The 19,572-nt window shown below is 41.9% G+C and overlaps 2 protein-coding genes across 2 annotated transcripts in view; one reads left to right on the forward strand and one right to left on the reverse strand.

Moving 5' to 3' along the window:
• Positions 1 to 137: 137 nt before the first annotated feature.
• LOC310938428 (V-set and immunoglobulin domain-containing protein 1-like) lies at positions 138 to 4,631 on the reverse strand (the record flags this gene model as incomplete). Its single annotated transcript, XM_083902920.1, has 7 exons — positions 138 to 738; positions 825 to 948; positions 1,948 to 2,064; positions 2,162 to 2,326; positions 2,456 to 2,669; positions 3,436 to 3,602; positions 4,577 to 4,631. 7 exons carry the CDS (start codon positions 4,629 to 4,631, stop codon positions 138 to 140), a joined length of 1,443 nt encoding a protein of 480 aa, XP_083759046.1.
• A 3,910-nt stretch (positions 4,632 to 8,541) lies between these two features.
• LOC310938293 (POU domain, class 2, transcription factor 1-like) overlaps positions 8,542 to 19,572 on the forward strand; it is a gene marked incomplete at both ends in the record, with an annotated part of 15,561 nt that continues 4,530 nt past the window's right edge. Inside the window, 4 exons of the mRNA XM_083902783.1 lie at positions 8,542 to 8,587; positions 16,442 to 16,507; positions 16,971 to 17,062; positions 19,071 to 19,253. Of these exons, the coding sequence (XP_083758909.1) occupies positions 8,542 to 8,587; positions 16,442 to 16,507; positions 16,971 to 17,062; positions 19,071 to 19,253 (387 nt within the window). The remainder of the gene's footprint in view (positions 8,588 to 16,441; positions 16,508 to 16,970; positions 17,063 to 19,070; positions 19,254 to 19,572) is intronic.

Genomic DNA, 19,572 nt, shown 5'->3' on the forward strand with positions numbered 1-19,572 from the left:
TCCTCAGATTTTGTATCTTTTATATGTCAGAATGTAAAGAGGATTTCAAGAAATATAACCAAAACATTCTGGAATGGACATCATATCATGTAAGTATATAAAAAAGGGCGGTGTCAGTAACTCGAAGGTAAGTCAACTCAATCTCTGTATTGATCGTCACGGTAATCGAGGCGATCGCGGCTGCCGCGGTACTGATCGCGTTGGTCATCGAGTCGGTCGCGACTACCACGGGAATGGTCGCGTTGGTCATCATGGCGGCTCCGGCTGCCATGGTACTGATCGCGTTGGTCATCGAGGCGGTCCCGGCTGCCACGGTACTGATCGCGCTGGTCATCCAGTCGGTCCCGGCTGCCACGGTACTGATCGCGTTGGTCATCGAGTCTGTCGCGACTACCGCGGTAATTATCGTGTTGCTCTTCGAGTCGGTCCCGGCTGCCGCGGTAATTGTCGCGTTGCTCATCGAGGCGATCCCGGCTTCCGCGATCCCGGTGACGCTGTGAGTCAACGTCACTGCCGTGGCCACCATTCCTGTCTCTGCCGCTGGTTTGACTGTGCTCATCAACGTCCAACTTGCGTCCGACTGGTTCAACGGGGTAGTTTTTTGCAGGAGGAGCAGCATCATTGTCCTTGTCCTCGTACTCTTCGTGCTGCATCGTCGCGCTTTTTGGCTTGTCGTCCAAGTACTGCTCTCCACCTTCGGGGGCGTCTTTGTCATAAAACTGCACTTCTCCAGGAGCGCTAACAAACACAAACAGTCGTGTTAACAGTCAATACTACGACAGACTTTTGTGGCGCTATTGCAGTGGCATAAATATGATACATACCCCTCAGCAGACTTGGCCTTCTGGGCCTTTTTCCGCATGCAACAGAAGATGACAATCCCCACAACGAGGACACCAGCGATAACGCCTACAATTATACCTGCAATGAGCGCCGCATTTGAGCTACCTGTGAAGAAGAGAGAATAGTTTGCTGTGTTTCCGTCATGATATGGTTCAGTTTGGTACAGTACGGTACCGTTTGGAAGGGCAACGCACTGGGTCAGGGGTGTCGACCGAGCACGATGATAGGTGGGTAGGTATCAATGTATCAATAGGTAGGTAGGATGGATGGATAGTTGGGTAGGATGGATGGGTAGGTTGGTAGGAATAGGTAGGTAGAATGGATGGATAGGTGGGTTCAGTTTGGTACAGTACGGTACAGTTTGGAAGGGTAACGCACTGGGTCAGGGGTGTCGACCGTGCACGATGATAGGTGGGTAGGTATGAATAGGTAGGTAGGATGGATGGATAGTTGGGTAGGATTGATGGGTAGGTTGGTAGGATGGATAGGTTGGTAGAAATAGGTAGGTAAAATGGATGGATAGGTGGGTTCAGTTTGGTACAGTACGGTACGGTTTGGAAGGGTAACGCACTGGGTCAGGGGTGTCGACCGTGCACGATGATAGGTGGGTAGGTATCAATAGGTAGGTAGGATGGATGGATAGGTAGGTAGGATGGATGGATGGGTAGGATGGTAGGATGGATAGGTTGGTAGGAATAGGTGGGTAGGATGGATTGATGGGTAGGTTGTTAGGATGGGTAGGTAGAATGGATGGATAGGTGGGTTCAGTTTGGTACAGTACGGTAGAGTTTGGAAGGGTAACGCACTGGGTCAGGCTTGCGTTTCGACTGAGAACACTACCTTTACTTGGTAGACGGGATATCGACTGTGCACGATGGCCGCGTAGCCAACTAACACAACAAAACAGACAACAATGGAGGACATCTAGCAGGTCTTTTTTCCCTGCTCAGTTTGTGGCTGACCATACTGTACCATTTGACCCTGGTACCCCAAGGGAAGGGTGCCAAAGAATGGGAGGGTTTGGGCGAAAAAAGTACCAAACCGGACTGTTCCAGGCAGTGGTAACACAGTCTCCATGGTATGGTATGGAATTATGACACTCACTGGGCATCACAGCCAAGGTTATGGTGCATTTTGCGGTGCTGATTCGATTTGTTGACGAGCAAACGAAGAACCCGGAGGTCTCCATTGAAATGTTGAACAGGGACAGAACTCCTTCTTCTGCAAACACAGCGACACGTTTATTTATTCATGGAACAATGCATGGATCCATGTTGCATGAATAACAGAAGACGTATGAGAAGGAAGGCCAACATACTTTCAGTGGTCTTAGGTGGAAAATGTCTGGATATGTTTTCAACAGTGAAGGACTTCCACTCATACGTAGGTGTTGGTGAACCTTCCTCAGACGCACAGGTGAGGCTGATGTTGTGAAAATACTCTGCCTCTCCCTTAATCCTGCATACCGGTGGGGATGGAGGAACTGGAGGAAAATAGAAGAATACTATGTAAAAAGAACTTCAACTTCCTTACAACAGAACTTCTACTTCCACTTAAAACAGGTTAATAATGTCAGTCCTTTAGCCACATCTGGTTTGTGGTCAATTCTCACCAAGCACCAAAAGGGAAGTGGAGGCGATTGTTGTTCCCTCGTCGTCGTTGGGGATCAGGACACTGCACTGGAATCTGCGACTGTCCTTCATGGTCACCTTAGTCAAGTGCAGTTTGCCCGTGCGTTGGTCAGTGTCCACCTCCAGATTGGCTCTGCCTTCATAAGCAGGCGAAATGTCCACCGGACTGTTGAGGAAGAAAGTGGCCACTGGTACCTGGAGAAATAAAAACACACAACAACTGACAACAATATCTTGTTAAGAGAAATGTTTAATTTACTTAATTTAGTTTATATGTTTTAAAATGCTGATAGATGGATGGATGGATTGGTGGGTAGGTAGGTAGGTAGGTAAGTAGGTGGGTAAGTAGGATGGATGGATAGGTGGGTAGGTAGGATGAATAGGTAGGAATAGGTAGTCAGGATGGATAGATGGGTAGGTAGGTAGGATGGATAGGTAGGAATAGGTAGGTAGGATGGATGGATAGATGGGTAGGTAGGATGAATAGGTAGGAATAGGTAGTCAGGATGGATGGATAGGTGGGTAGGTAGGATGGATAGGTTGGAATATGGTAGTAAGAATGGATGGATAGGTGGGTAGGATGTATGGTTGGATAGATAGATAGATAGATAGATAGATAGATAGATAGATAGATAGATAGATAGATAGATAGATAGATAGATAGATAGATAGATAGATAGATAGATAGATAGATAGATAGATAGATAGATAGATAGATAGGTACCTACCTACCTACTTAGGTAGGTAGGTAGGTAGGTAGGTAGGTAGGTAGGTAGGTAGGTAGGTAGGTAGGTAGGTAGGTAGGAAGGTAGGTAGGTAGATCGGATGGATGGACGAGTAGCTAGCTAGGTAGGAATAGGTATGTAGGATGGTTAGCCGTCAGTATAGCTAACATCTTTACCATAATTCCTCTAATGTATCATGACACATTTTGCAGGCGGTTTCACTTGAACTCTCTCACCATTGGGTCGTCGACATTGTCGGGGTCTGCTTCCCACCTGAGGACGAGTGTGCTGATCTGAGGTCGCGCCGGGGCAAAGTTACACGTCAAGGTGACGTCGCCGCCGCTCGCTACCTCGTATTCTGCCTCTGGAATAGTGACCACTAAACTCCTGCAGCTGGGCAGCACTGAAAGTGGAAGCAGTATGTCATAAATATTGACCTCAGCTAGTATATATCGGATATACAGGAGAACAGTATTTCTGATTTACCACCACAGGAAGCTGGCGTACCACTGGTGGTACATGTACCACAGTTTGAGAACCAGCAGACTCCTCCCTTATCAGTTTAATGTAGTGTTTTTTTGTGTCATAAAATTTTTTGTCTATTAATCAGGAAAGTCCCATTAAGAGTAAGGGACAAAGACAGACCGGCAGCATAAGCCTTTATCAAACATAAAGTTCCACACAGAAACACACTTAAAAATCACGTTATAGCGAATTAAATCAATATTTTTACAATTTTTGCCTCATTGTGAGTAAAAAAAAAAAAACAGTTTAAACATTTTTTTAAATTAAAATCAGCTTCTAATTCCTACATTGTGGATTCAGAAATTGGAGGACGGCCAGAAATAAAAAATCACCGTGATTCAATCAAACTCGAGCTGCAATGATTATTCTAAATTAATTAATTCAACAATTTTGACAATCCATTCATCGGTTTGAGTGTTTTTCTTTATTCATTCAGAGAAACGCCCTAATTTTTCAGTGATTTTTTTTACTGTTTTGATTCAAAACTGATTTATTTTTGGTTTGCGGACAAAACAAGACATTTGACAAGAAAATTGTTGTTTGGCATCAACTATTTCATCATTTTCTGACATTTTAAGTGCTCAAATGATTGAGTAAATAGTCAACAGATGTGAATCAATTCTGAAAAAAATCATTAATTGCAGCCCTAAATCAAATAATCTCAAACTATGGTATTAAATATGTAATATACCAATGTAATAATGGTTTTATCTATAGGTTTCTTTTGAATCAAACTGCATGTGCTTCCCGGTCGAGTGGTGAGACGTTGGGTGAATGATTAACAGGTGTAATAATCACACAGGGAGTGGCTGTGCTTCATAGAAAAGAGGAAGAATGAGGCTTAAATCTCACCTGTGAGTATCAATATCAGTAGGTTTTGCCATGGAAGCTGCCTCTCTGTCGCCATCGCTGTGAGACAATTCAAACATCCAACCATTAGAGCGAGAGAGTGAGAGAAAATAAGAAGAAATCAAGAAAAATCAAAATCAAAAACTGTTGCTTTCAGTCCAGGACGTGACGACGCGTCTGTAACCTTCACGGTGAAACTGCCAGGTGTGGAGAGGTCGACTCTTCCAGGTAATAAGTCATCGGCTATGGGTCACATGTCACCGCAGGCCCAACCTACTGTACATAAGACACATGGACGTGGCTGTAAAATCTGCATTTAGTCATTATTTATTACTATTTTTTATATTAGGAATTTTTTTGTTTTTGAAAATGTCTTTTTTTAATGCATTTTTTGACAATATGCACTGTCCCTAGATAGATAGATAGATAGATAGATAGATAGATAGATAGATAGATAGATAGATAGATAGATAGATAGATAGATAGATGGATGGATGGATGGATAGATAGATAGATAGATAGATAGATAGATAGATAGATAGATAGATAGATAGATAGATAGATAGATAGATAGATAGATAGATAGATAGATAGATAGATAGATAGATAGATAGATAGATAGATAGATAGATAGATTTACTGTTTACAGTTTTACAAACAATCAAACAGTGAGGGAAATATTTTTCATAAGCTGCACTGTAGCTATAAGCATATTTATTAGATTTATGTATATATATATATATATAATAATATTATTTGCATTGCAAATTACATTATGAAATTATAGTGTGTAATTCAAAAGAATAGTACCAATAATAACACGGATAAGTAGTTAATTACTTATTTTCTAAATGAGTATTATTAGAATCATCTCCTGATTTCGGTTCTATTGAATGCTGTGAAAATCAACATTTGGTGCTGTGCTCAGTTTGACCTGCAGGGGGCAGCGTTGTATTGAACACACTAAGATCATAGCATTAGCACTTTTTGTGTGCAAACATACAAAGTTAATGACTGTAACTGGAGAGGAAAATGACCTTTAAACTCTTTCATACCGTGGTCACAGAGAATAGTGCGAATGTGGGAGAAAATGACATAAAACTTGATTTGTTTTGAGGGAAAAAATACAGAGCGTAGTTTATTCAGGGTGCAAAAAACAATCAGTGAAAGTGAAATAAAACCATATAAAAATGCCGTAAACTGCTGGTGCGGTCCTTTTTGCAAAATGCACATATGAGACGTTTTTAATCAATCTGAACTGAGGACGATGATGTAATCTAATGGATTAAATTGCATTTCAATGGATGAAAATGCAGCACAAGTGGCCTCCAATTCACATCCCAACAGGTGCAAACAATGACTATAAAAGAACAAAAACAGCACTTTTAGGATTTAAAGTAGGACTGAAACAATGACCAGATTACCAAATTAATATTCAACTATTTTCATAACCGATTAATCGGTTTGAGTGTTTTTCCTCTATAGTTAAAACAAGTTTTTTGGATTTTTCGGCTTCTGAAATGTGAATATTTTCTGGTTTATTCACTCCATATAACAAAGAAATCACTAAAACTGAATCCTTTTTTATTATTATTTTTTGGACAAAAGAACATTTTCTGACATTTCATGGACCAAATGATTAGTCTAGACAATAATCAGCTTTTTAAATACATTTAAAGGTGAATTATGTAATAAATCTAAAGCAACTGGCCATAAAATCCTCCTAATATGTCACAGAGACTCGGGAATAATGTTCATATAACAAACTGAACTCACCAACAACAACAGTACAGACAAAATATTTGCATTAAAAAAATGTTTTGCAGACTGCAAATCATGTTTTGGCATGTGGCGCCACCTACTGCCGTCTACCAACCATCGCAGTCGGTAGAGTCTCAGCTGCCGAGCAACCACGGGTTGCCAGTTACGTCAGAAAACGAAACCTAAAAGACCTCGGTATTTTGAATTTGAATGCAGTAACCGTTTTTGGCCACATTCTTACATATGGCGCCTTTAAATGATTACAGAATCAGAATCATCTGTATTGGCCAAGTAAGTGCACGCATTGACTGTGACTGTGTTTTTCCATTGCTTTCAGTATGAACAAGGCAACAAAAAAAAGGTGATTAAAAATATGAATAAAATGGTGCAATAAAAGCAGAGAAGAGTTCTGAACATGTGTTAGTCTGGGATTAAATCATAGTAAAATTAAAGATGCTGTTTTTGTTGTTTTGCAGATGTTTTAGAAATAACATTTATTCTGTTGTGGGTGATAGACAAATATAACAGAGTGGATAAAATTAAAAGTTTTTTGTTTGTTTCAGGGATCAGTTGTTTAATGTTGGCTGTTGCTGTTGTCGTCGTTGTGTAACTAGAGCACATAAAGCATATGAAAGTGTTCACTGTCCTCTGTGACAGATCCACCCATGTCCTTGTGGGACATTAAAGAGAACACATGTGATTATTTCAGTATGTAAATAAGTCACAGCTAACAACACCCAGTGCACACTCCACCCTCTGTGTGTGTGTGTGTATGTGTGTTTCAGGTATTACTCATCTTGTGGGGACCCAAATCTGTTTACACAGTCATGGGGACATGTCTTCCTCATGGGGACAAATATCAAGCCAGTGTAATGTTCCCTGAAGGCATTGAGACCAGACTGTCTGTGTGTGTGTTTCAGGTATTACTCATCTTGTGGGGACACAAACCTATTTACACAACAACGTAATGGGGACATGTCTTCCTCATGGGGACAAATATCAAGCCAGTGTAATGTTCCCTGAAGGCATTGAGACCAGACTGTCTGTGTTTGTGTGTGTGTTTCAGGTATTACTCATCTTGTGGGGACCCAAATCTGTTTACACAGTTACATTATGGGTACGGATTAATATAAACTGGGTGAACTGTGGTTAAGTCCATATTAATGGAAGTCAGTGCTCACTAGAATAGCATCACAAACCTGTGTTTTTGTGTGTGTGTGTGTGTGTGTGTGTATACGCCACACTTTCTTACCTATTTAGGCACTTTCTTGAATAAATACTGACTTTATCTAGGTCAGTAATCCTCACGAGGACCGAAGCCTGAGGCGGAACCTCGTTAGTTGGGGTTAAAATGTGAATTTTGTTTATATTACGGTAAGGATTGGGGTGTTAAGTTGTCGGAACCTTTAGAGAACGTTCTCTTAAGCTTCCTCTATACCAGGGGTTCTCAAAGTTTTGATACCTGAGGGCCAATTTAGGAACCCAACATTGGACTGAGGGCCGCCAAAGGAAAAAAACCAGAAAGAAATCCTGTTAGTAATAATTTATTTATTTTAATAGTAATAAATAGTAATAATTGTAATGACCAGATAACCCAGTTCTACAGTTTACACTTATTGGACTGTATCCAGTAATGTCCAATAAACATTTAACAAGCTTAGTAGCTCCTGGATTAAAACTATCAACTGTAATTCATTGTGGGCCGCCAGAAATGTTTCTGCGGGCCGCCATTGGCTCGCGGGCCGCACTTTGAGAACCAATGATCTATACGTTACTTTGTCACAATCTTCATGCAACCTTTACAGAACGTTCTTTTTTGGTTCCCAGCATGTTCCCCTTAAAGTTACTTCATACATTAACATACATGACAGCATTCATTATGTATGAATAAAACACAATTAAACTGTAACATTAGTATGCATGCTTGCAGCCTTAGATAAATGAATAGGCAAACTTTATATAATGAAAACGTTTTATTTTTGTTTGTGTACAAAAGTGTATACAAAATAAAAATAGAATAAAAACAAAAAGAAAAGAAAAGAAACACAAGTTTAGGCATATTTACATAAAGCCCAGCTGGTCTAATGAATGAAAGTCAACGCTGGTCCTCACAGGGGCAGCTAAACAAACCCCTGCGTGCACGCGGGCGTGTGCGCGTGCCGTACACAAGCAGGCTCAGGGCTGGGATTTCGGGTTAAATATTCAAAATGGCGGACGGAGGAGCAGCGAGTCAAGATGAGAGTTCAGGAGCAGGTAATGATTACAGCATTTTACATATTCATACTCATATTCAAACCGCGTTACTCGCAATCTATCACGGATCGGATCGTGTATTAAAAAATCCGGGTGGCCGACCCACGGGGCCACGCTGCTGCCGGGCCGTTTTGCAAGCGCACACTTCGGGGGCGAGCTAACTGTAATTTGACAGAGGAGGAAACGAGCTATTGCAGTGCGACGGTAAATTACATGGAAACATGCCTCCCCCCTTTGTGTGATTAGACGGCTGTACGCCGCTACATATTCATACCACCGCGGACAAACACGGTTTAGCATATTTTATTAGTAAACGGCGACGCGGCTCGGTTCGCGTTTGACATATTTGGATATTTTGACGAACGCGGGCTGATGATTGTGACGGTGGGGATGCTAGCGGGCTAGCGTTAGCACGGCGGCTAGCGCCTGGCTTTGTGTTGATGCACACACAGTGGAGCTTTTGAGAGATGTTTGCATATTCATTTTCTGGGGGTGGTGGTGGTGGGGGGGAGCCGGGCAGCGGCTGCGCTTGTTTCTTTCCACAGTATGTGTGTGTATGTGTGTGGGGGGGGGGAGACATCAAAGTAAAGTTAAACCTAGCTTTGGTGTTAGCTTTGTGTGTGTGAACAGAGCGAGCTCGTCGTGATTTTTTTCCCCCTTCTACAGCAGAGAATTTTTTGCCCCAGCCTTTTGTGTGAGTGAGTGAGCTTCGGCGCAGGAGAGCCAGCAGCTCCGGCTGCCTGTTGTGTTATTCATGCGGGGCCTGCCTCGACCAGAGTGCGGACTTCAGCATAATATATCAGCCGCCGCTCCCCCTGCGTGTCAACACGCCGCGTTCAAAAAATATAAATAAAACAACAAACCACCTCGTCATTCAAATTTAAATGTAAAACGCTTGTACGTGAGTGGCGAACCAGTTGACCACCTTTCTCCTCGAACTTGCTCCACTGGTTTAGACCCCCCCCCCTAATCTCACATGGTAATTCGAGCCCTGTTGGATAGTGTTGCAGACGATTAAAGCGTTTGTTTTGAAAAGTCTGAACTCTGTAATCGACCTCATTTGAATCTATAATGTATTCGTCCATCTTATCGTGGCTCCACGTTCAGTGCCACTGTCTGTTCTCGACTCTTTGGTCTGCGTCTGTCTGTTCTGGGCATCAGTTACAGGAGTTTTGACCTGTGCTGAATACAAAGATTGTACCTGTGTGTAAAAAAAAAAAAAAAATCCCCCTCCCTCCTGCACAGGGAGGGGTGGTGAGGCCCACTTCCGGAAGGCCACAATAATAACAGGCAGGGCATTCTTACTGTTCACTCTGCCGGTTTCATTACTGGGCAAGACACAGCTTGACACTGCTAGACGACTGTGTGTGTGTGTGTGTGTTTTAAACGCTCATACTTTATCTTTAGTTTTCTTATAATAAAGTAATTTAAATTCGGCTCACAGGAAAGGTTTTGTTATCTGTTTTTTATGTGGAAAAAAATTGCAAAAATGCAAAGTTTTTTTTGTGTTTGACGGAAGGTCTGGGTGATGAGCGAAGGTCAATATCACAATAAAGCAGTTTAAAATCAGTTGATATTGGCTGGATTTGACACTAACAACCCATTCATTTTGGGATTTATTTGAAGCAGTTGTTTTTGTCATCTCTTGAAAGTCTTGCTGCATAATTATGGTTTTAAGATTCTTTATGGACAGAAACCTACAAAAGAGAGACTTTTCACAAATCTGAGGTGTGTTTGCAGAGAACATAACATAGCACCTTTTGTGATATTAAAGATTGTTATATCAAACTAATTTAGGGATGTGGAAAAGTTAGCGTATTGATAATAATGTGTAAACGTGAGTACAAAGTACAATGGAGGCAGATTTTGTGAAATTAAGATAGTGTTTTATTCCTCAGCTCTCTGTTACAGAGTCAAATATTATTATAATGCATAGAAGCAGGAATGAACACACAACCTTGTATCAACAGGTACTGGGGCTCTTTGTATCCATCATCAAGCTGCACCTCCTTGTTTTTAGTTGGAATCCAGGTTGAGATTTTAGCTTTAACTTTTCTGGTTGGGTTTAAAAGTCCTCTTTTTGAAAGGCGTTAACATTTTCCACAAATATATTCTGATCATGTCTGTTTCTGAGTGAAAAGACTTTACATGTTGTCACAAAGAAATTCAGCGTTATGTCTCAGACGATGCATAACACTCCTTTGTTAAAATGAGAATCACAGGGTAACCTTATCCAATACAAGCATAATGACACTTCAGGTTCAGGTAATTATGCGATACATTTGAACACAGTCACTGACTAAATTATATCCTTTATTCCGAGCCGGAATGAGTGGGTTTAAATAGTAAGTGTTGTAAATCGTTACATTTCTGTTGGCAGTTTGGAAAATGAGGTCCCATAAATAAAAAAAATAAAATAAGGATTGACTTTCAAAACTAGGCTACTTAAAGAACAGATGAGAAATAATTCTGCCATGCCCATACTTATGCTACTTTTCTCATTTAATCAGTTTTACAGTTCCACCCTTATTCCAGCCTAGTCGTTCCACCATGAATATTCATTGATGTAAACACGGTTGCTATGAATAATGCATCATTTGCTGTAATAAATTCTGAACATGCCGTCTCAAAGTACTGAGACGGCCTCGATGAAGGTCCAATCAGACAAGTTTTTTCACTACCGATGGGGGGGGGGGGGGACCTGTGCGCTCTGAATTGAAAACTATTTTTAAAGCGTGTAATTCCCAACGAAACAATGCAAAACATCCCGCTTTATCTTTAAAATACAGTAGTTAGCATTCAGGTTATATCATAGTGTTGGCTTTAGCATTTGGTATAAACACACACAAAACCTGTTTTGTGAAATGATTAACGACTAAGTGAGCATTTGAGATTTTTCACCGCGGCAGATCTGCATGAAAGCAAACAAGAGTTGCATGACTCCCTGTTTGGAACATCAGTAAATGTTTGTCATACTCTTACAAACTGGTTTTATACACAAATTAAGACGCTTTAAAACACAATAATGTGAATTAGTCGGTTGACTCAAGAATGAGGATTAATAAGCTTCCCACATGTTGTACCTTTTAACAAAGTTGTCAAATTTTTCCAGACATGGCAAACGCGTGGAAAATAAGTTGGGGCCGTAAAATGTCCTGGAAATTCTTGTGTTTTCCTAGAAAATAATTAAATCATTCCCCCTCTGCTCGGATATGTCACACCTCCCCAAAATGGTAAATGCACCCACGTCGTGTCACATGGTTGCAAAACTTCTGACTGAAATTCTGAATGCTGTAAATGACATTATCTTAAACCAAAATGTTTCGTTTTTTTATTATTTTTCATTACAATTATCAAAATAGCTGATGATTAATTTGGTCGTCGAATAATCGTTGCAGCCCTCGTTTCATGAGAGCTCACTTTACTTATAAAGCTGGATTTGTGGCGCCTCGCGCTCATTTGCATATTTCTAAAAATACAAAAGTGCTCTTTGACATTTTAAACAGTAACAGTTACAGTGCGAGGCTGATATGATGATTTCCCTAGATGGCAGAGGCGCCTAACATTTACATTTCCTGTCTTTTTTAGTGTCTCTTTTTAGTAAATATTTGAGAAAGAGCTGTAGAAACCTGAAACTGGTCTTCAAAAACACTTCTTGAAGGTCTTGTTTCTAAATTGGATCCATTTTCACCCAGTCTTATCTCCATTGTGGATCATAGGCCACAGATTTGTATGAATCATAGATTTCCATCTCCAAATGCAACCATTGGCTTTAGTAGTGAGGATGTTTTGTCATGAATAATAGCTACTTCCATTGCATTGATAGCACCTGGTACCAGGTATTACAGTGAGTATACGTGGCTGCTCTCGACAAAAGTACAGTGTAATGCTTCGGGTATAAAATGACATGTTGCCTCACGTCGCGGAGGCACTATGAAGTAAAAAGGACCTGTCTGCTACCCAAACCAAGTAGAGCCGAGTTGTGCTCGACCTGTATCATGGAAAAAGTGCCAAAAGGCAAGCGGTGTGTTTTGTCTGGGAGTGGAGATGGTGCCAAGTTCTGTTACAAAGTTGATGTCAAAATGTATTTGCATAACTGCGTCAAAAACGTTGTGTAAGATGTATGAGATGGGACGGTAGATAATAAAGATGAAGTTATGCATCCTATGTTATGTGGAAAAATGTGTCAGGCAGGCTGACTCTGGCTGAGTTAAAAAACACATAGGGCTGATGGTTGCTTTATTATCAGTGATACTTTTGGACCCAAATACACAGTTACAGATCAAATAAACTGTTCAAATCCTAAAATCCTGTGTGTTTACAGTGTGGTGGGCTGGCACAAGATGCCGTATTAGTGGGTCACAGATATATTCCTTAACTTATTATAGTGAAGTAGCCACCTGGAACACTCCGGTTTTGAGAAACTGGTGAGAGTTGCTGTAAATGGAGAGGAATCTAGTTGAAATCTAAACAATTAGACATGAATAACAAGCAGTCCATGCTAATGCCAGCATCCTATTTACCATCATGAACTGTATTAGTGAATAATATCTGTCCTGTGCATGTGCTGACTCGAAGATGTTAAATACTCCCCCCCCCTCCCTGCTAGAAATTGCAAATTAATTGAGTTGGAAAAAAAAATTTCTACCTAGCCCGTAGACAGTTTGGCTAATGACCACTCAGGCGATAAAACAGTAGCTGACAGTGGTTTTACTTTTCATCAGATTACCCTGCAATCTGTTTGATCTCATTTGCGTAGCAGTGTCGCACTGCCGTTTGTGGCATTTACTCTGAGACGGCGATATACGTGAACTAGTATTAAAAGCCTGTTCCTAATAGTTTTAATATTTGTGTTGGATTTTGCTTTTAAATTGGGACTTTCTAAAGTTAATACGTCTTTTAAATTGAAAGGTTATGCATCGTGACCTCGCATCCGGACCGTTGCGAAAACTGCTTAGTGCTCTGAGTGGTGGATGTGTGGGAAAAGTGGCCATGACGTATTCTGTGTTTAAGGCGAGGAATATAGGTATCGGGACAGAATGTGGATGTGCTAATTAAGTTTTTGCTCAGCCTCGTGTTGAATGTCTCCGCTCGCATTAGCGGCTCTGCGGTATTCAGTCAGCCCTCCCATATTACAGAGCTAATGAGACACCTATTTAAAATTCTCTTCACAGGATATTTGTGTAACGCATTGTTCCACGGCAGGGCTTTTGCAAACCATTCAACCAAGAAACTCTACACATGTTGAAGTGCAAGCACTGATAGCTGCTCTTGCTTTCGCGTCGCATTCTTTTCTTTCCCATTTTGGGTTCCATGATTTGTTTGCTGATGTGGTTAAGACGGGCTAATGCCTTTGTGTTTCAGGCACACTTTGTTTGGATGACCTGTTGTCGACATTTAACACTAGTGTGCCGACTGTTTATACTCTGTGGTGGATACCTACTCGGTAAAGAGGAGGCTGTAGCTAAACTGTACACTGTTTGAATTCACAAACTGATTTCTTACTGACCGATTTCCAAACAAACTCTTAAGTTACCTTCGATTTGGATAAGAAAAGAAAAGCAGTCTGTTGTTTGAAGCTATAGAATCACATGAATACGATTACAAATTGGTGCAGAGGCTGAACCTAAGTATTCTTATTGTCACGGTAATGGACAGCAGTTTAAACCGATTACACCACAAGACACCTCTAACCTGATTCTGACGCAACATGTTAAAAACCACCACTCTCAAAGTTTGTGGAGCAGGAACATTGAAATGAACGTCACTGAAAGTAAGTAACTAATATTCAGGATTATGATGTTTTAAATATCAAAACAATTACAATATGTATTGTTTTATATGGTAAATGTCAGTAGTTCAAGTCTTTTGCAAGTTATCACATCATGTCAGCCTACTTTCAAAACAGAGTTTTCACTATTTTCACATCTGAGAAGCCAAACGGTTTGTTCAGATTAGCGCAGTAGTACAAACACAGAAGGTGACGAATAGCGATGATGCATGTGCAGTTGAACTTGTGTCAAAGCTTTTGTGTAATTTATTTTAGAAGCCGTGGTTTCGGGGGCCTGTGACTTGTGTGTCGTGACAACACGCTGCTGTGTACAAACAGCCGCAGACGTCGCTGCTCATGTTCGGGCACTGCTGGGGAATGTCTGCATGTTTTTCGGTGTGTGTGTGTGTACCATGTTAACACCACCGTGCTCTCTTGGTGTCGTTTGATTTGGTCAGCCAGTATTCAAATGTTTTTTTTTTGTTGTTGTTTGGCAGTTAGGGACAAGTGAAGGAGCTGATTTGAGCTTCAGCCAGGAGCAGTTTTGCGGGGTTAGTTGGTAAGCCCCTTCCTTCTGGAGACCACAATACAGTCATGCATTCCAGACCACTCATTCTGAATCACTGAACACCTGTGCACCACCGTTCACCCCCCTTCTACTAAGCCTCCAAGCAGGCTGGAAATTAATTTAAAAGGGCCCCAAAATGAAATAGTAATAGAATGTAAAGCTAATCTAAATATGCTAATCCCCAAACACTTCATAAACATAGACAGCAAAAGCCTGCCACCCACTCTCTGTAGTTGCTGGCTGTGGAATGCCTTAGCCACAGGGGGTCTGGCAGTAATGACAGGCTTGTGTCGGATTAATGTGGAGTTATTTATTTCCGATTGAGCGAGTCCCCCTCCCACTTGTGCCCCCGTGTTTTTTAGCAGTTAGACTGGGTCTCCATGACTCATAAGAGTCTTAGATGTTGTACTAATGCAACGCAGCCAGACCACCACTGACAGGCCTCACACTGCATTCTGGGATATCTTCAGCCATTTACCTGCTCTTAGCTAATTACTTTTTAGCCGTGCACTCGCACAATAATTGGTCTTGTGCTGCCGCCTCCCCTCCCTCTGCTAGTTTGAGCACTTTCTTTTTTCTGCCCTTTTCTGTGTCGCTCTTATTCCCCTGTTTTTTGTTTTTTTTTATCGTCCTCCAAAAGCCATCCAATTAATATGCTAATGAGCTGATAAATATTTATAGGGGGTTTAAATTATGCGGAAAGCTTTCAGGGCCCGGTGTGAAATGCGTCGCTCGCAGGACTTCAAAGCCTTGCATTGCTAACGAGGCAGTGGCAGATTTGCATACAGCTTTAATCAGCTGAATACTGATTATGCTTCATTATAGAGTTGGGTTGGTAGTGGTGGTGGGGGGGGGGGCTGCAGAGGTAGAGGAGGCTGCCAGCTGCACTTGTCGTTTGTTTCATTCCAGCGAGAGAGGGAGAGGGTGAACTTTTTCAGGAGTACAGACAGTTTTGGCATGAAAGAGAGAGAGGGAGGAGAGGAAGGAGAGGGGGAGCTGTTTTCCTAAACGCTGTTGGCTTTCACAGCGAGTGTATCCCAGTGTTGCTCAGTGAACCGTGTGGTGGACAGTGCCACTGTGTCTGTGTGTAGCCGTGGTCACATTGAACCCTGCTCACTGCTGACCACTGGAGAGTGAAGGAGTGGGAGGGAGGAGGAGGAGGAACCGAGAGAACCGGAAAACCCTGTCGGTGGGTTTGCCCGGCACAGGCAGTTTAACCCTGATAGGTTCAGCAGCCATGCTGGAAAACACAGGTGGAGCAGAAGTGGGTGAGTTTTTCCACGAGCTGTTTGTTGTGAGGCAGGACTTGAGACGAGAGCTTATGACGTTTATGTGCAGCTGGTGTGTGTTTGATCATTAGTTTGTCGCTTGTTGTCTGCTGCTCGTAAACAATACTATTGTGCAGAATTATATAGAGGTGACAAAAGTGAGACCACTCTTTATATGACTGAAACAGTGTCATGAGCTTAGTGGGTGTGGGTGTGTCTCACCGTCTGTCTCTGTCTGGCTCTTCCAGATGCTCAAGTGAATAATCATTCAGAAACTACTAAATGTGAAATGGAAAGCGGTGAAGGAAACACCGGTGAGTGACCTCCAGATTTTTCTCATGTCCCTTTTTGTATCTTTTTTTTGGTTTCTTTGATACCTGAGCTTGTCATTCAACAGGTTTTAAAATCCACATAAAAAAGTACAATCTTTGCAGCTAAAATAGTTCTTGTCCATCTTTGAAAGAAGATGATGGCAGCTATCCAAAATTCTTGTTGGCAGTTCTCCACTTTGAATATCACAGTAATTAGCTCCGTCTCATGATTCAGTTATACAAATGAGCGCTGCAGCTACACTGCTTACATTTATATTTGTCGTGTAATGATGCATTAAGAATATATAATATATCAAGCTTGTGGGTTTTGAGACCTCATGAAAGGAATCATTTACATTGCAACTTGCCGTTTTTCCCCCGTTGAAGACTAAGCTTCTGTTTTTGTGTCAAGCAAAACTAAAGTATTCAAAACTAAAGTATTCAAAACTGTATATTCTGTCTTCAGGAATCCAAATCAATGGATTGGACCTTCAGAGGCAGACGGCGACAACCACCAGTGCAATCACAAATGCACATGCACAAGCCCTCCTCCAACAGGTAACACAACATGCTGCACACTTGACCTCAAATAACTTTGTTTCCCCCCTTTTTTTTGTGTACCACGGAGACTTATTTGAAATGTTTTCTTGGAGCGTTATTGCACTTTAATTGTCGTTTCACAATGAATTAATGTATGAAGTTTGAACAGAGCTATGCTCCTGCACTCAGACGTGCACAAGCGGATCATTTAAAGTGTGCCAGGCTCTACCGGTGTCGCCTGGCAACGAGGCAGATTAATCAGCCCTATATGCTAATTAGCCGCTCTGCGGTTGCTCGGAAACAGATGGCCGAGAATATGCAAATCTATGCAGAATTTACATGCACTGCATAACAGTTATTTTAATTAGCATCTCAACTCCCCCTCCTTTTCGCTATTCTCGTCTCTGAAGGCTGCAGCACATTTGCAATGCCCACTTTCTCACTTCCTTTTTAATTTGAATTCCTCTCCCTGCTCAAAGAAAGCTCAGAAGGCTGCTCAGGTACACCGAGATTTAATCTTGCACTGGATTCTTCTTAGTTTTATGCATTTTTAAATATGGTAATTTATTCGGTTAAAGGTCCAGTGTATACCATTTAGGAGGGTTTATTTGCAGTAATTGAATATTCGACCCGTAAGTTTGTTATTATAGCAGAATAATCACTTTAAGATGAAAATGGTATGTTTTTTCTCGCCTTAGAATAAATTACATGTACTATTTTACGCTGTGATACTTCTACAGCATCCCAAATAGACAGATCGACCCAAGTGCATGCTTTTACATTTAGAGGCAGAAGCTCACTCAAAGAACATAATTTCTGGTATTCGAAGGCCACCGTAGTTTTCTGATGTCCTGTTGCTCATTCTTACACACTGGATCTTTAAAACCTTTAGAAACTTGTGGTCATTTTATTCATGATAATCGCTATGGCACTGTCTTTACCTTACACTGTCAGCAATGGTCACTTACACCTGTCGGGAAAAACCTCCTCTAAGCCGCGCTCTTTGCTTCACCTCCCTCCACTAGTCGAAGTCGGAAGACTCGAGCGCTCTTCCGACCTCCGTCCAGCAGAGCGTATTGCCTCAAACCCAGCTAATGTTGACTGGGGGACAGATTGCAGGAGTAAGTGGCCTGTTGCCTCACTGCCTTGAGTTAAATCCTAGTGGTAGTCGTGTGTCTGGGGGGTGACACCGGAGCGTCAAAACCTGGCTGAAAGATTGGCTTGCCCTGATTCTGTGGCTAAGGCTGGTGTCTCCTCTGCCTGCCCTGTCTGTGTGTGTCTGTTAATACTCGTGGTCGTACGGCTATGTCCAAAGTCCCTGGAGTGACGTTTGCACATAGTCTACATGCACCTCCACACGACCATATTACGACGCAATTCATATCCCATCTTTCGCCTCTGTGGCTGTGATGTGGTCGAGAAGACCAGGCGGGGTTTGAATGCGGCTGCTGTTGTGCGATTCAGGAGTGATTGTTCCCTGTGCATGTGGAGTGTGTGTGTGTGTGTGTGTATTTGCATGTCTGAGTTTAAACATGACATCAACATGCTCATTTGCACTTGTGACTGGCTCGGCTGCATGAGTCTTCCCTCTCATTTGCTTGTCGTTAGTGTTGCCGCGATAGTTGACGTTTCAACGCTGCTTCGAAAAAACCACAAATCCACATCGTCTGTGAAGGGGAAGAACTTGAAATATGCAGAGCTGGGGTTTTGGGGCAACATTTTTATTCACCTGCTGTCACTGTATAACGGGATCCAGGAGGGAACAAATTAATTGTCTAGCTAATAATATTTAATGGAGGTAATGTTCCTTGTGTCAAGAACCGTGTGTAAGATTTGTTTATTGCAGCACACGTGCCTTTAACATCCTGTCATGGTATTATAGTCACGATGTTGCATAGGTATCGAAGCCAGAACTCAAGCATTGTGACAACACTAACTCGTCCAGTCTGAACTGAACTCTGCGTCTTTCTGTAATCTCATGTTTTCCGTGTCCTCCGTCTGCTTTCTCTTGTCCGTTTCTCCTCAGTTGACCCTGACCCCAGTACACCAGCAGCTGTTGTTCCAGCAGGCCCAAGCTCAGCTCCTGGCTGGGCTGGCCGTGCAACAATCAGCCAGCCAGCAGAACAGCACCACCGGGGCCAACATCTCAGCCACTGCGGCCACGCCCATTACCCAGCTGTCCCTGTCACAGCCCATCCAGATCACCCAAGTAAGACACAAGCATGCGTGGAGTTTCTGCTAAACTATTGGAATCCATTTTGACGCTTACATTTTTGATCTGTTCCGCAGTAATATAGCACTTGTATCTAATTTGTTTCATAAAACCTGATAACATCAAAAAATATTAAGTAAAACAGTAAAGGACATCTTTTACTTTTGAGTTTATTCCCGTGTCACGGTAACTAATAAAAACAGATGTTTATCAGGATCACAATTAACTCGCAGCTACGAACATTCCCTGCAGTTACAAGTGAACGCGCTCTAGATTTCACGAATGGTGCGCAGGCCTCCGAGCGCTTTGTTTTGCC

Source organism: Microchirus variegatus (genome assembly GCF_963457635.1).
Source record: "Microchirus variegatus genome assembly, chromosome: 16".
NCBI lineage: Eukaryota > Metazoa > Chordata > Actinopteri > Pleuronectiformes > Soleidae > Microchirus > Microchirus variegatus.